The 13,970-nt window shown below is 45.2% G+C and overlaps 4 protein-coding genes across 6 annotated transcripts; 2 read left to right on the top strand and 2 right to left on the bottom strand.

Annotated features, from left to right (window-relative positions):
* Positions 1-124: 124 nt before the first annotated feature.
* LOC108123187 (uncharacterized) lies at positions 125-1,126 on the top strand. Its single transcript, XM_017238252.3, has 3 exons — positions 125-512; positions 736-954; positions 1,012-1,126. The coding sequence occupies exons 1-3, from the start codon at positions 383-385 to the stop codon at positions 1,104-1,106; spliced, it is 444 nt and encodes a 147-aa protein (XP_017093741.1). The 5' UTR covers positions 125-382; the 3' UTR covers positions 1,107-1,126.
* Positions 1,127-1,170: 44 nt separating this feature from the next.
* On the bottom strand, positions 1,171-5,907 carry Fem-1 (protein fem-1 homolog B). 2 transcript variants are annotated; one of them, XM_017238248.3, is made up of 7 exons: positions 4,365-4,608; positions 4,208-4,307; positions 3,375-3,657; positions 2,576-3,318; positions 2,101-2,516; positions 1,820-2,046; positions 1,171-1,767 (listed from the first exon to the last, which is right to left on the bottom strand). In XM_017238248.3, exons 1-7 carry the CDS (start codon positions 4,382-4,384, stop codon positions 1,604-1,606), a joined length of 1,953 nt encoding a protein of 650 aa, XP_017093737.2. In that variant the 5' UTR covers positions 4,385-4,608; the 3' UTR covers positions 1,171-1,603. The 2 variants fall into 2 exon arrangements, with proteins under 2 accessions (XP_017093737.2, XP_017093736.2); XM_017238247.2 differs by lacking the exons at positions 4,208-4,307; positions 4,365-4,608 and adding an exon at positions 5,565-5,907.
* A 291-nt stretch (positions 5,908-6,198) lies between these two features.
* On the bottom strand, positions 6,199-9,906 carry exu (maternal protein exuperantia). 2 transcript variants are annotated; one of them, XM_017238251.3, is made up of 5 exons: positions 9,732-9,906; positions 9,265-9,441; positions 9,042-9,194; positions 7,605-8,860; positions 6,199-7,308 (listed from the first exon to the last, which is right to left on the bottom strand). In XM_017238251.3, the coding sequence occupies exons 2-4, from the start codon at positions 9,412-9,414 to the stop codon at positions 7,628-7,630; spliced, it is 1,536 nt and encodes a 511-aa protein (XP_017093740.2). In that variant the 5' UTR covers positions 9,415-9,441; positions 9,732-9,906; the 3' UTR covers positions 6,199-7,308; positions 7,605-7,627. The 2 variants fall into 2 exon arrangements, with proteins under 2 accessions (XP_017093740.2, XP_017093738.2); XM_017238249.3 differs by lacking the exon at positions 9,732-9,906 and adding an exon at positions 9,509-9,654.
* A 714-nt stretch (positions 9,907-10,620) lies between these two features.
* galla-1 (cytosolic iron-sulfur assembly component galla-1) lies at positions 10,621-12,055 on the top strand. Its single transcript, XM_017237882.3, has 4 exons — positions 10,621-11,171; positions 11,234-11,346; positions 11,598-11,748; positions 11,811-12,055. Exons 1-4 carry the CDS (start codon positions 10,913-10,915, stop codon positions 11,906-11,908), a joined length of 621 nt encoding a protein of 206 aa, XP_017093371.1. The 5' UTR covers positions 10,621-10,912; the 3' UTR covers positions 11,909-12,055.
* The last annotated feature ends 1,915 nt before the right edge of the window (positions 12,056-13,970 follow it).

The raw sequence follows: 13,970 nt of genomic DNA, 5'->3' as shown, positions 1-13,970 counted from the left end.
AATGTTGGCAAACACCATACCAGACTTGGAGCCCTTTAGCCACCCCCTATTTCCATTCTATGACCATTTGCAATGCATCCACGCCTTCGCCTTCAAGGGTGCCGCCTCCCACTTGTTTCAGCTCCGGGTCTGTTGTGGCCATCCGCTGATATGGCGACGGAACTCGTCGACCGGCCGAACGGTCGCCACACTCAGGCTGGCTGGCTAGCTGGGTCAGTTGTTTTGTGCCAGGCCGTCGGTCGACTACAATGTCCACTCGACGCCGACAACGTGACAGCATTTATCGATTTTTGGCACCCCCAGCGGAGCGCTAGGTGTTGTCGAGGAAAAAAGCTCCTGCCCGCAGACTACAGACCCACTGGGTCGGACACACGCCGTTCCCATGAGTATGCTGGGTTTTGTGTATCTGGTTCTTATCCTGGGCTGGATACTGATCGTCCTGTTTCTCAAGTGCAAAAAGTCCTTGGCAGCTCCGTTTCGGTTTGGCGAGAACTACACCGATGCCATCGCAGGTACAGCCAGCATTTTAATTCAAAATAGAGTCATTTTTTTAATTTTCAAAAGAGATTTTAATCACATCCACTTAGGATAGTTGGGGTTATTTGCTCCATGCAATTATAATAAATTGCTTTTTAATTTTCAGTGATATTTATCTATTTAAAAGGTTAATGAAAGCATATTGGGATATATATCTTTGACCTTTCATATTCAAGTAACACCTCATCCCTTCCACAGATCGTCGTCCTTCGGTGCATGTCATTCAACTGCAGCATGATGATGTGGAGCGGGAAGATCACTACTTGGACAACTTTCACCGGAACACTGAGAACCTCCAACGCTACTCGCACCGTTCCCAACGCTCCACCCTCGAGGAGCGCACCATCGAGCGTACCTATCCCACGGATGCGGTTATCAATCCAGCCTACATGCATGACGAGGACTACATAATAAATGGTGAGTTTGACTTGATGGATTTAATCAAAGCCATATAATCGTGTATACTTTCCAAAGCTCCACCACCGTCGTACGAAGAGGTGATGCGACAGCCCCAAGTCTATCCCCAGGTGAGGCACAACAACCACAAAGCCAGCGACGCCAATATTTAGCCCCGAAGGTTGGAAAGGTCATCGAACTGTATATAGAGATATAGTTTGTCTTGTTCAGCTGTGATTTACAGATACATTTTTGGTTTCCTTTTTATTTCACTTGCACCTAACATAACATAATCAATTCGATTGATTGAACTTAGGCGGCCATCGCCGTCTTGCACAGCGAATAATGGTAGTTTACATAAAAAATGTACAAAATGATTTACATAAGTATGATTAATAGTTATGATTAATGATTACAAACAAACAGTCAGTCCACGTGTGCAATTGTTACAGATTGTAATTGTAAATAAAGTAAAATGAATACTAAAAAAAAATGTGTACAAAAGTAAAACAACTCCCTCTATCTTTTGGCTAAATTAAGTCACTAAATTCGATATACTCGTTCATACAAACACGATTGTTTGTACAAATTGTTAAATAAATGTGTTCCAACGTGGCTCAGTGTATTCACAGTTCTAATGACTTCAGTTTTGGCTCTTGCCTTTGGCTATCTATGGGAGCACCTTATGAACGCTGTGCATCTGGATGAAGGCCTCCAATTGTGTGGGAATAAGACCCTTAAAGTCCAGCCGGTTGGTGGCGATGGTGCGGGCCGACAGACACTTAAGGCTGGTGTGTGCATTCTGGTATCCATGCAGCAGGTTAGCCAGGGCAGCTAAAATCGATATATGTCAATTAGGGTCGAAAGATAATTTCCATCCACTTACGTTGCTTGCAGGCCGTGGCCGCCGTCTGACCCGCTGCATTCACGGCATCCAGATGGGCTCCTGCCTGAACGAATAGTTGCAGAATGCGCGCCATCTCTGCCTGGCGATCCTGGATGGTGTTTACCTTGGTCACCAATATATGAAGAGGAGTATTGCGGGCGGAGTCTACGGCAACAACCGAGGCCCCACAGTGCACTAGAACCACAGCAGTCGCATAGCAGGGAAATCTACAAAGAGTTCATCACAAAGTGTCCTTTTTTGTTTCCAAACAAGCACCTTACCTGCACATTTCGTTCGTGTAGAACTCGTCTACGGGCATTACTCCGTTGACTGCCAGGTGGAGCAGTGTCTGACCGTCCTGCAGTCTAGTGTCGTTCTGTATGAACTTGCGCACAACCAGGAAGAGTTCCTGGATCTGCTCCTCGTTAATGTCCTGGTCCGTCTTGCGACGCGCCAGGTGCGTGACGATTTTGATCAGATAGAGGGCTGTGATGCAGTTTTGATTGTTTTGATCTTGGTAGATGCTAGCGCACTTGACCGGCTTGGCTTCAGAGATGTTGAATTTGTTGTTCTGAATCTCTTGTTGGCATTTGGCCAGAACGGGCAGGACGTGATCCAGAGTGAGGGTGTGGTTCTCCACGCGAAGAATTTGTGCGAACAGCTGGGCGAATCGCAGGAGATCCCGATCCACAGAAACCTAGAAACGCGTTGTAAAATTAGTTTTCAGCATAAATTGAATTTTTCGGTTCTATTTACGTTGTTCCGCATTCGCAGATCGATGGCGTAGTTCCACAGCACTTGGCACTGGCTAAAACGGCCTTGGTCGGCCATCACAGCTCCTCGGTAGACGATGGCCTGCGGTAGCTCTGGATTGTTACGCCCGAGGATACGCTCTCTGATGGCCAGAGACTCCATGTGGATGGAGTGGTGATTAAGCTTAATGGCATTCAGTTCAGGAAGGTTTTCAGTCTCAAACCAATTGTCGTACGCAGGCACGGGAGGTTGCACTTTCTTACGGATCACGCCACGGGGATCACTGTACCGCATTTGCATGGCTCTTAGAAGGTAGGCGTACGCTTTGTTGATGTCGTACTTGGTTTTGTCATTGGCGTATGTGGCTCCCAGCAATTCCAGTGCTGCGATCTGCTCCTCGGGACTCATCAGGCCAGGTCGCTGAATGAAAGCCTCGAGAACTTCCTCGTGCAGCCGCTCGGCAGCTTGCAAGGCGGGGGTTATACCCAACTCGTTCTTTTTAAGTGTAGCACCGTGGTCCATTAGCGACACAACTACATCTAGGTGCCCGCTTTCGGCTGCATAATGCAAGGCAGTGGCTCCACACAGGGCCTGGTCGTTGGGTCGGGATCCGTTCTGCAGCAGGGTGTTGACCACCAAGTGGTGACCCTTGTAGGCTGCGATCATTAGGGTGTTGTTGTTGAACAGGTTCGTGGCATTCACATCAGCACCGTGCTCGATCAGGAACTCGACTATGTCCAGGCGTCCTAAAAAGGGTGGTATTTCATTACAAAAAAATCAGAAAATGTCCTTAGAATCTTACCTTCATAGCAGGCTGCTCTTAGTGGCGACGACTGCGCCTTTGTGTTATGATTTATTGAAGCCCCAGCCTGGACCAACAGCTTGACGATCTGGAGATGCCCCATTCCAGCAGCAACCCAGAGAGCGGTGGCTCCGTAGACAATCATGCCATCGAAGATGACATTACACTCCCGCTCTAGGTCCACGTCGTAGTGAGAAAGCAGGGTCTTGACGAATTTCACATTGCCACTCATTGCCGCCATTGTCAGTGGGGTGAGCGACTGCGAATCCGGCTGATCGAAATTCTGGGGGAAATACAAAATACGAAAAACATCGAGCATTAGAAATCAAAACTTATGATGTGCGTGCGCAGCCGTTTCACAGTCAAGGTTGGACGAAAATAGTGCGTCGCGCTAAATGAAATGTAAGGTATAAATCTTGGGGGAAAAACGTGCACAGGCGGACCGATTTCTTTGTTCGATTTACAAGGGGAATATCGGCGAAAACAGCATCCAGGCTGGCCAAAGTCTATAAAAGTGGCAATTGCGTTGTGGCCTCGGAAACAACATCTGGGTCAAGAAACTGCTGGGATGCGAAGAGTACTAATTGGCAAAGAAATGCAACGAATGCAAGATTTATGAAAATGGTTCTATTGTTTTAGGATAAACGCATTTAAGTAGAGCGGATGCACTTCAAAGATGCATGTCCTTTGGGTGGTGACATATTTTTCTGTATCCTCTGAAAGCGTATACAGTTTTAAAGAAAAAGGTTTCACGTTTCTGTCGCCCAATTAGATGCCATTCATTATTAATACTAATTACACATCATTCTTTTAACTTTTCACTGCCCACTCACCGCCGGATACGTGATGTAGCTGGTAACAGGCAGAGTATCATTGGCTCCACGCCAGAATCCAGCTCCTGGCCAGGCGGATTCATACCAGCGTTTGCGAGTGCTGTAATTTGGGGGAAAATGTGAACCAGGTACTGGGAGAAACTAATCTATCTATTACCGATACAGCTCCGCGTGCATAGTCTGAATCCTGAATATTAACTGGCAGCTGGCAGGACGAGCTCTGAAAAACTCGATAAAACTTCGCCAGGACCTCGATTCCCAACCCTAAGTTTTGCATTTTGGGGGTTGAATTGGAACGCAAGGAGAGTCAGAGCCTGCGCAGCCACGAACAGCTGTTTACGGAGAGGTCCTTGAGGGTTTGTTTACCGCCCGCAGCTGTTGGCCCGAATTCCTGAAAGCCATCGCTGCACTGAGAGGACATCAAAGGGTGGAATTTGAAGCGGGAGTCAACCGCATTCCTGTTAATCTTCCACCGAAATTCATCGACGACTGCCGCCCCCATTAACATGAACAAGAGCTCCGGTTGCATTATTTATGGGAACCTTGATTCTCCGCAACGGAGTTCGATTAGATTACAAGGCAGCGCCTGAGGTGTCGAATATATTCGCTTATAAACAAATTAATAAACGCACATTTAATATTTCAGGAAACAGCTAAGCATTCGGCCTGGCATCAGGCCAATTCCGTGTCCAGAGAGACACGCCACTCATGAGTAATTGGTTAAAGATGGCCCACCAGTGGCGGCCATCCACTTGATAGTCAATCGAATGTGACAGTGACTCTGTGGACCTTAAATAGGGTTTGGAGGTGTATCACATGGGGAATCGTTTTGAAAAATTTGCAGCAATTACTGCCGGTTGCCCGCGATTTGCTTGTTTTTTGGCAGGCAGTAAAGTTACAAGACTACAATAAAAACATCCACAGTGATTATATTATTAAATCACCCATATATTTGAATAAGAATTCTAGTAAGATTTATTGGAATGGGAATTGAATCTTGGCTTAAACTTCTTCGATCTTCAAAAAATATATTTATATTTTTATCCCAACCCATGAATAGATGATTAGCGAGTGCTCACTGTACTATGGGAATAGCATATGGGCCCCATCCACTCTCTCCCTCTTTCTCGTTCTCTCTCATAAACAATGACAAACCAAGTAAATACCAAAAACCAGCAATGGAGCGTATAAAATGCGCTCTATGCGGCTTTACATATAACCAAATAGGTATACGTGCGGTGCCCATTTTCATTAATGACGCAGTAAGTAAATTAAGGCAATTACGCAAAAAACCAATCCACACACATTTTCCAGCATCTAAGCTGGCGCCGCACCTGCCACGCCGTAGGGTACTCACTGTATTCACAAGGTGCGTCTGCATCGCCCTGCTGCTCACGGCGTTCAGAATCTCGACGAACCTCATCATCTGTCCACTGCGCGCCGCCAGATAGAGGTTGTTCAGCTGGGAGAAGCGTAGGCGCTCCTCCAGGGGGAACTTGTCGCGCACCTCCTCGCAGATCTCCACCAGCATTCCGTGGGCCATGCTGAAGCCTTCAAAGTCCAGTTGAAAGTCGTCGTAAATGGACGTGTGCTCCTCGCCCTCGTCGCGAGGTTCTTCCGCCGGATCGACCTCCATATTCCGTTCTGGCCGAGATGGGGGTGCTCTTCTTTGGGTGCGATCGACGATCAATGTGCCCACATAGTGGGGGTGGAATTTCCCTCGCACGACCATAGCAGCCCGCCTTGCTGTATAAAATCTGGTCACACTATTTAACGCATTTTCAAATTGGATTGTTGAAAGTTTTAAAAATGGAAATTCTTAAAAGGAACTTTATTTTTATTAAAAAAAAAATGTCTTTTACATTTTTTTTCTAGCTTTTATCAGCCTTTTCTTTTTAATTTATATCTTTTAACAGCATCCAATTTTAGTGGATTTAGTTTATAGGCCCCAGTTCCCCAACAAAACTCTTAGATAAATGATTTTAAAATAGTTATTGTACATTTTTAGATTATAGCCGTTTATTCACGCTCTTGAGATTTACATTGGGAAGTTTCATTTGGAATTCGTGAAACGTTATGCTACCATGAAACACTTATGAAATACAGCTTGAAATACTTAAATGTTGAAATGTACCGTGAATCAGCTTTTAGTTTCTCCTCCATCATACATCAGCATTCTAGGATTTATTTGTGCGAAGTGTGTGCGTTATCCGTGGCGAGTGTAAAGAATGTATTCTCGTAGGCGTGCGTGTGCGGCTTATAGGTAACATCGTTCTGTGTGCTTAAGCATCAAAGTGAAAGTTTTGATCATTGGTCCAGGCCTGGTTCATAATTCATTGTCATTGTTTATATATTCTTCTTATATATGTTGCTTGTGGGGGGCTGGAGACTCGGATTCCTTATCCTATTTTCGAATCCGAGCACCAAAGTGAGACGAGGCCTGTCCAATGCAAAAATTTCATCGAGGCGTTTTTCAGGATCATATTTTTCCAATCGCCCATCCATTCTGGTACGATATCGAGCATCGGTCCTCTTGGAAAACTATGCCAAAACGCTGCGGTTACTTAACTCTATATAATTGTTATAGTTTGTTGAGTGGTTACTTGATTTTTCTCCACTACAATATCATCGTACGGTCGGTACGTTTTCTTAAAATATAGTTGTTTGCATTTGCTCCAAAGTGTCGATCTCTTTGGTATCGTGTGTTTACGCAGCATCCTCCTATGCTACTCGCCGGGACTGCACATCGAATCCACAGTGGTCATCAACGTCTCGATCAACAGTTCACTTGTTTCTAAACAGCAATTTGAAGCCGTGACACTCTTCACCGGTCACCGGTCATAGTTTACGGGTTCACTCACATATCCAACTCAACCAACTCGCTCGTGTGAGTTTACAGATTGCGTGTACGTCTGTGGCGTGTACTTGGAATTTCTGCTTTAACGCTTAAATTTTGATATTGTTTCTAATCTGTGTTAGTTTTTCAAATAAGGAAAAAAGTTCGCTTAATGTTGTTAATTGTCTCCCGTTCTTCATTTGTTTCTTTCTTCGATGTGATTGTGTGTTCTACTCGTCCTATGTGTTTATCGAATTTTCATTAGCTGAAAGGGTTAAAAATATCTTTAGAAATAATAAAATACCTCCAAATATCTACCAAGCAATTGCCATTGGAGGCTTGTTCTGTATAGTTCTGTATATGTTGTATGTTTCAGTCATAAATAGTGTAAAACAAGTTGTGGTTTTTCAATGTTTTTTATAAAAATTCAATAATACAAGCAAGCTTAAGCAATTCATAAAATTAATCAACAATCTAAGGCAAGGGAAAACCCTTAAAAACTACTAAGCGTTATAGTAAAAGCAACTAATATATGCATCTCTGAAGAAATAAGTCAATTACTTGCGGAGACACGAAACGATGCTTTAGTTGGAGGCCGCAATGGCCACCGGAGCGGCCGAAGGTGCTGCAACATTTGAGGTTACGGCAGCTGGAGCCGTATTGTTGAGATCACCCTTCGAGGATGAGGTTTCCGCCACCTTCAAGCCGTTGGCGCCACTCATGCTGTGGCGAGAGTTGCGCTTGCGCTGCGGACGACCGCCGGACCCAGCCGTCTTATTCGGTGACGGCGACTTAGTGGTTGAATCTGGTACGGAGGACACGCTTTGCGATTTGTCACCTCCGGCACCAAACTCGGCGCTAGCCGAACGGGAACTGGCCGCCCCATTCTTGCTCGGCGTGCCTGGTGCACGACGATTGCGGCGACGGTTGTTGTTCGATTTGACAACCGGCTTAATGGTGGTCTTGCTGGGATCGAAGAAGCTGTCCAACAGCTCCAGAAGCTCAGTCTTGTCCTCGTTCTTAAGCGTCCCGATTGACTGCAGGGCCATGTCCAAGCCTTCGGTACGTTGATCCGCCCAGATGGCGTTGAGGGAGTTCAGATCAAAGCCGTTCTCCGCCAGCACAATGCGGAACTTGACGGCCCGCACCCGGTGATACAAAGTGGTCTTGAAGTAGTTCAGGAAGACCGGACGGAAGGAGTTCTGGCGCTCCAGATTCTCGTTTTGGGTGTCCAGCTCCTGGACGTCGGACCCAACCAACTTGGCGAAAGGCTTCAGAGCATTGAAGAGATTGGTCAATGCCTCCGATGACTCTGGCTCGGCCTTGCGGTCAGAGTTGCTAAGCTGGAGGGCCACATTGAAGGCCAGCTTGGCACGTACGCTGGCGTTTCCATCGAACTGGTCCCGCTCGAACTGGATGCCATTCTTGGGAGATCGCTTGTCGTTAATGTTGCTACTGCTGCTATTGCTGCTGTCAGCGACATTGCTCTCGCTAGCCGAACCGGATCCGGTGGATCCATCCTCCTTGGCCTTGGTCAACATCTTTGACAGCTTGCGCAGGCTGTAGTGCTTAATGTTGGTGTCGCCCATCGAGGCCTTTGCCAGGTTCAGGCTGTTGGCAAATGACTTCACCGACTTGGTAAAGCGCTCCAGAAGTCCGTACTTCTTGAGTGACTCCAGAATCATGTACGGAATAAACTTGCGCTCCTCATGGTAGAGAAGGACAATGCCATCCGAACCGGCAGTCTTGGCATTCAGTTGCTCCAACCAGTTGAGAAAGTCCTTTAGGGCAGCGATCTCCGACTTTGATTTGATTATCTGAAGCGTAAAGTTAATTTTTAAAAGTTAGAATTAAATTGGAAAATCACGATGACTATGCAAAAATTATGGAAAGGAAAACTGTCAAAAAGTGAAAATTATAGAAAGAGAAAGGGAGAAAGGTTAAAGAGGAAGAAAAAATATATGCATGTATGTGTGTACTGTTAGAATTAAGATTTACCTTGTAGGTCTGCATCGACTTCAGCATACGATAAAAACCAATCGAAATAACACGAACTTGATGGCGCTGACGCGCGGCTGGATTCAGATTCATATAGGGCATGATGTACTGCTCGAAGTGATCAGTGGGGGTATAGGCCGCCAGCTGGACAATCTGCAGCAGCATCCAAAGTGGGGTTAGGTCGAAGGGGAATCCGGAATTTTCCGAAGAAAATTGTACATACCTCATCGATTAGACGACGTCCAGTGGTGTCAATGTCCACACCTACCAGGATGTAGTTGCCAGCGGGAAGCTCATCCTTGCCCACTGCCGCCGATGAAGATTGGTCGGCAACGGCAATAGAAATTCCTGCGTCGATGGAATCGGCAACCATTTTGGTATGAGATCTGAGGGAAGCAATCTGAAAACAAAATTTTATTTAGGCTTGACGAACGGGGAATTTCTTTGTGAAAATTTTTCTTTTCTACCAGAAAATGTTTGTTAGAACGAACGCGAACCGCTTGCGCAGAGTTTCGAAGACGAAGTGACTAACCCGAAGAATTGTTAGAGGGGATTGAACGCCAGGAACCGATGGAAGCTAACTGTATTCTTCCAGATGCGCCATTTTCCAATGCACTAACACACTTTCACTTTTTTTTCCATACACTTGATTTTTTGCACTATCATTCTATTATTTTCTTTTGTACTTACCTTTATTTGAACTCCTTTTCGTGTTAATTTCGATGGCTCTTTCGCTTTTTACGAACTTTTTCCTTTATTTTTCAAAAGGGTAAAGCGAGATTTGCTTCCGTTCGACGAGCTTTCACAAATAAGAAACAAATCGTACGACTAACTAAAACGAAATGAAATATTTTCTGCTTCACCTCAGGGTCTCAAAATTTGACAAATTTTCTCGAATTTCACAGCCTACTAGTTGAGGATATGTCATTAAGTACGATGGGCGCTGTAGCTGTTAATTTCGACAAAATATATTCAAATTCCACTGTGCAGCTCAACTATTGATTTACCTTTAAAAGGCTGATTTTTATACGAAAAAATGGGTATTTGTTTTAAATTATTTTATTAAAATATATGTTACATATTTCCTCCACAAAAACCATTTAACAACAGCGTTGTTTTGCTAATCCGAAAGCGCAGTGGACAAAACTGATAAGAAGTCAGAGTTGCCCATTTTTAAATGACCGCGCTGCCAGCCCTCCCCAATGATGCCAGTTTTTGGCGAGAAAAAGTTTTCCAGCATTGCCAGTTCTTTTTATAAAAATGAGCTATTTTTCATTAACAGAGCAGAGAAAAAGAAAAAGTCATATATTGCTAAAGACTTTGTCTTTGCTAAATATTTTCGTGGATATCCCTTGTACAAAGATATACATATATAGTTGCAATAAAAGATAACATGTAATACATTTATGGGTTTGACAAATATAAATATGTATGTAGGGTTCGACGAAATAAATTTAGCAGAAAATATAAATTGGTAGAATTACATTAAGTATTTGGATGAATTCATGAAAATTTAAAAGTTTTCCAAGATTGAGGAAGGTGAATCCCAAGACTCAGTAATTGAACTAGCTCAGTTCCTTGAACTAGTCCTTTCCATCCCTGGATTATCGATAGGTTGTAGTTCACTTCAAAACAAAAACAAATAGTTTCGTTTTGTTTTATTTTCCGCATATCATCAAATGTAATGCTTTGCTGGTGCAATTTATGAACCCAGCTCAATAGAACTGAAAAGGAACCAGGTTTAACACCTAATTATGCTGCATTGATTTCGGAGCAAGAGCAACAAGAGCCAACAAACATACCAACACCTGACAAAGAGAGAGATAGTGTGTGATAAAACCGCGTGAGATAAGGAGTTCTTCGTGCCAAATATGCTGTCTTACATCAAACGCAAGCTCTCTGAATCGGACGGTGGCGGCGGCGGCAGTTCTGGCGCAACCGTGACGTCGTCGTGCGGCGGAGGCATCAGCAGCAGCGATGGCAGCGGGAATACCGGCAGCACGACAGACGAGTTAGTGCGCAAAACGAGCCAGATGTCGATGGACGATGAGGCGATTGCCGTGGGGGAGGACGCACTGCTCCACGAGCTGGGCTACAGGAACGCCACAGACCTTCAAGAGACCATCTATGGTTTGCATACATTATAATTATTTTCTAGAAAGTTATGTAACTGTGCATTCTTGGTCCAACAGACTTGTTGCGCGGCATACGGGATCCGGAAAAGCCCTGCACCCTGGAGGATCTTAACGTGATCTACGAAGAGGGAATATTTGTGATGCAGCCCACACGCTCAAATGTCTCCGTGGTATGTTTCCCTTGTCTCATTATTGAAATGAACTCTCACAGTTCACGATACCCCACAAAGATAAAATTTTTAACTGAATGGGGAGCTAAGGTCTACATTCGGAATGAAAGTGATATGTGGGTATTAGGCTCTTTGTGGAGATAAAGAAAAAGTTCATAAACTGTGTAAACAAATAGGAAATTTCAGTTGTACGCTACTAGTGAGCTCACCAGATATACATAAATTATCTAATTTTCTTTCCCTTTCGCTAGGTGCGCATCGAATTTAACCCCACAGTGCCCCATTGCTCCCTGGCCACACTGATAGGACTTTGCATACGAGTCAAAGTAGAACGTGGTCTGCCCCACAATATTAAGCTGGACATCTACATCAAGAAAGGTGCCCATCAAACGGAAGAAGAGAGTGAGTTTGTTTGGCATCAGCTGTTAATAACCGCGTTGATAACCACATCTTACCAATTACAGTCAACAAGCAAATCAATGACAAGGAGCGCATAGCAGCGGCTATGGAAAATCCCAATCTGCGGGAACTGGTCGAGAACTGCATAAAGGATGAGGAGTAACCGATAGACGCTCTCGTTTCGTGTACATAGAAGATTTTTAAGGTCTAGGGTTAAGTCTACCATTAAGTTACTCCATGGACTGTGTGCATAGCATTAAAGCCCTTCAAATCTGTTAATCGCTGGGTCGGCGGCGTGATTCCACCTGAATATCGATTGCTTAACCTCCTATCTATTTCCCCCCGTTTGTTTACTGATAAGCCAGAGGGCCCAACGCCCATTGTTTACATTCAGCCGGAACGATATCGCACGTTGGACACTCGGCCGAAGAAAACCGTGTGCAGAGCGCTGTCATGGCGGGTGAATGAAACCGAAGCTCACCAAATCAAATCGGGCCGGATTGAAGGGGGTGGCAATCAAAGGCCGGCCATTTTGGACGGGTGTGACGTGTGCGTGGATTTATCAGCTATGGAGCAGCCCGAATGTTTGGGGCGGAGCAGGGCACTAACCTGTCGGGTAGCCAAGTCGAGTGCATGACACATATTTAGCTCGACTAATTTCTTTGCCGACTAACTCTCCAGTTTCAGTGAGCACTTTGTTGCCATGGTTGCCGTTGTTTCTGCTCCAATTTGCATTTCCGGGGTATTCCATTTGTTAAATTGCACTGCAATGCATGGCTTTGTTCTGCCCTTTGGGCAACCCGCCCCCCCTCCGGCCCATCCATAAATATTTAGCAATATCAATTAGTTGCTTGCCCTCGCGCTCAAATGCCTTAAACTAATTTTCAAAGACTTGGGAAAAAAACATCCCGGGGAGCAATTAAAACCATCTGCCGTTGGAAACTTTTTGCCACGACACTTGCGGGCCAATATGCAAGGGAAATAAATGGGGATCCCTGGGATGCCGGCCAGGCAACTGCCGTTTTAGGCGTACTGCTGTCTCGAAGAGGGAAGGAGCAAAATAATAAAAATGAATATGCAGACAAAGGCATATTGCGAATATTACGCTAATTGGCGACTGCAATCAAAGTGGACCACGACCTGGACACGTTGGCAGTCTCGGTCTCATTCTGGGTCCTAGGGGGTGGTCCTAGGTCCTTTGTCGGACCCAGCAGCCGTGACTCTGGACTGTCTAAGACCCAGCTTCGGGATTACGTCTCGGCCTTCCTTCAATCGTTGAGGTGAGTTGAGTAGCGACGTGAAACGGCGGATACACCTGTGCGAATAATGGCTCCCTTTAATTTATTTGATGCTTACCCAAGACTTAAGACGTCTTTAATACTTTTCCCATTTATAAAGCTTAATTTTTCATAAAAATGTACATAATATCAGTGTTTAGCGACAGAAGAATTATAGAAAGTCCATATTCCAAGTAGAATATAGTTATAGGTAGCCAGCCTAAGTAGGACGGGGGACCGATTCAATCTTGAAGCCATGTCACCATGACTCAGTTCCTACTCCGTGGGGATGCTCCATGAGAGGCCCGTGGGAAACAGGACTGCGACAGAATTTTATGTGCGAAAAATGCATAATTTATTTGGTTAATGCATATGCATTTAAGCCGGACCAACAACTGCAGCAATTCCCCAGGATTTGCTGACCGGCAATTGTCATTTGTGCAGCGGTCAAAGTGACCCATTTAACCGGCCTGCAGTGGCCCGATGGCCCGCCCTTTCCGCCGACTCCGGCCTTCCGACTCGAGTACATAAGTAGGCAAATGCAACGAGTCTGGGGCCCAAGTCGGTAACGCCTGAAGACGAGAGGCACAGATTGCGGCAACCGAGATTTCCTTCCGATATGCAATGCTGTTAAATTGCGTGCCATTATTATGATTGCCGTCGTGACGGGGAGCTGGGAGCTGGGAAGCACGGATGAAATGAACAGGATGCCGGAGCCAAGACCAACTGCGGAGTTGCATTCACACATTGTTCTCCGGGTCTTCGCATATGCCATGTATTTCATTATGAGCCTTCCTCATCCTCCATTCAATTTGTGAGCCAAAAGCAAGGGTATTTGTTCTTAAAAGGCCTCGGGGGGGATAACCAATTACAAAGATTTTAAGAATATTTTTATGGGTAAGGCAACATGGCGTATGAGTAATGCTTTTATGAGAACAGTGCTATCCT

This window comes from Drosophila bipectinata, chromosome 2R (assembly GCF_030179905.1).
Source record: "Drosophila bipectinata strain 14024-0381.07 chromosome 2R, DbipHiC1v2, whole genome shotgun sequence".
Classification (NCBI taxonomy): domain Eukaryota; kingdom Metazoa; phylum Arthropoda; class Insecta; order Diptera; family Drosophilidae; genus Drosophila; species Drosophila bipectinata.
This window is presented reverse-complemented; position numbering and strand designations above follow the sequence as displayed.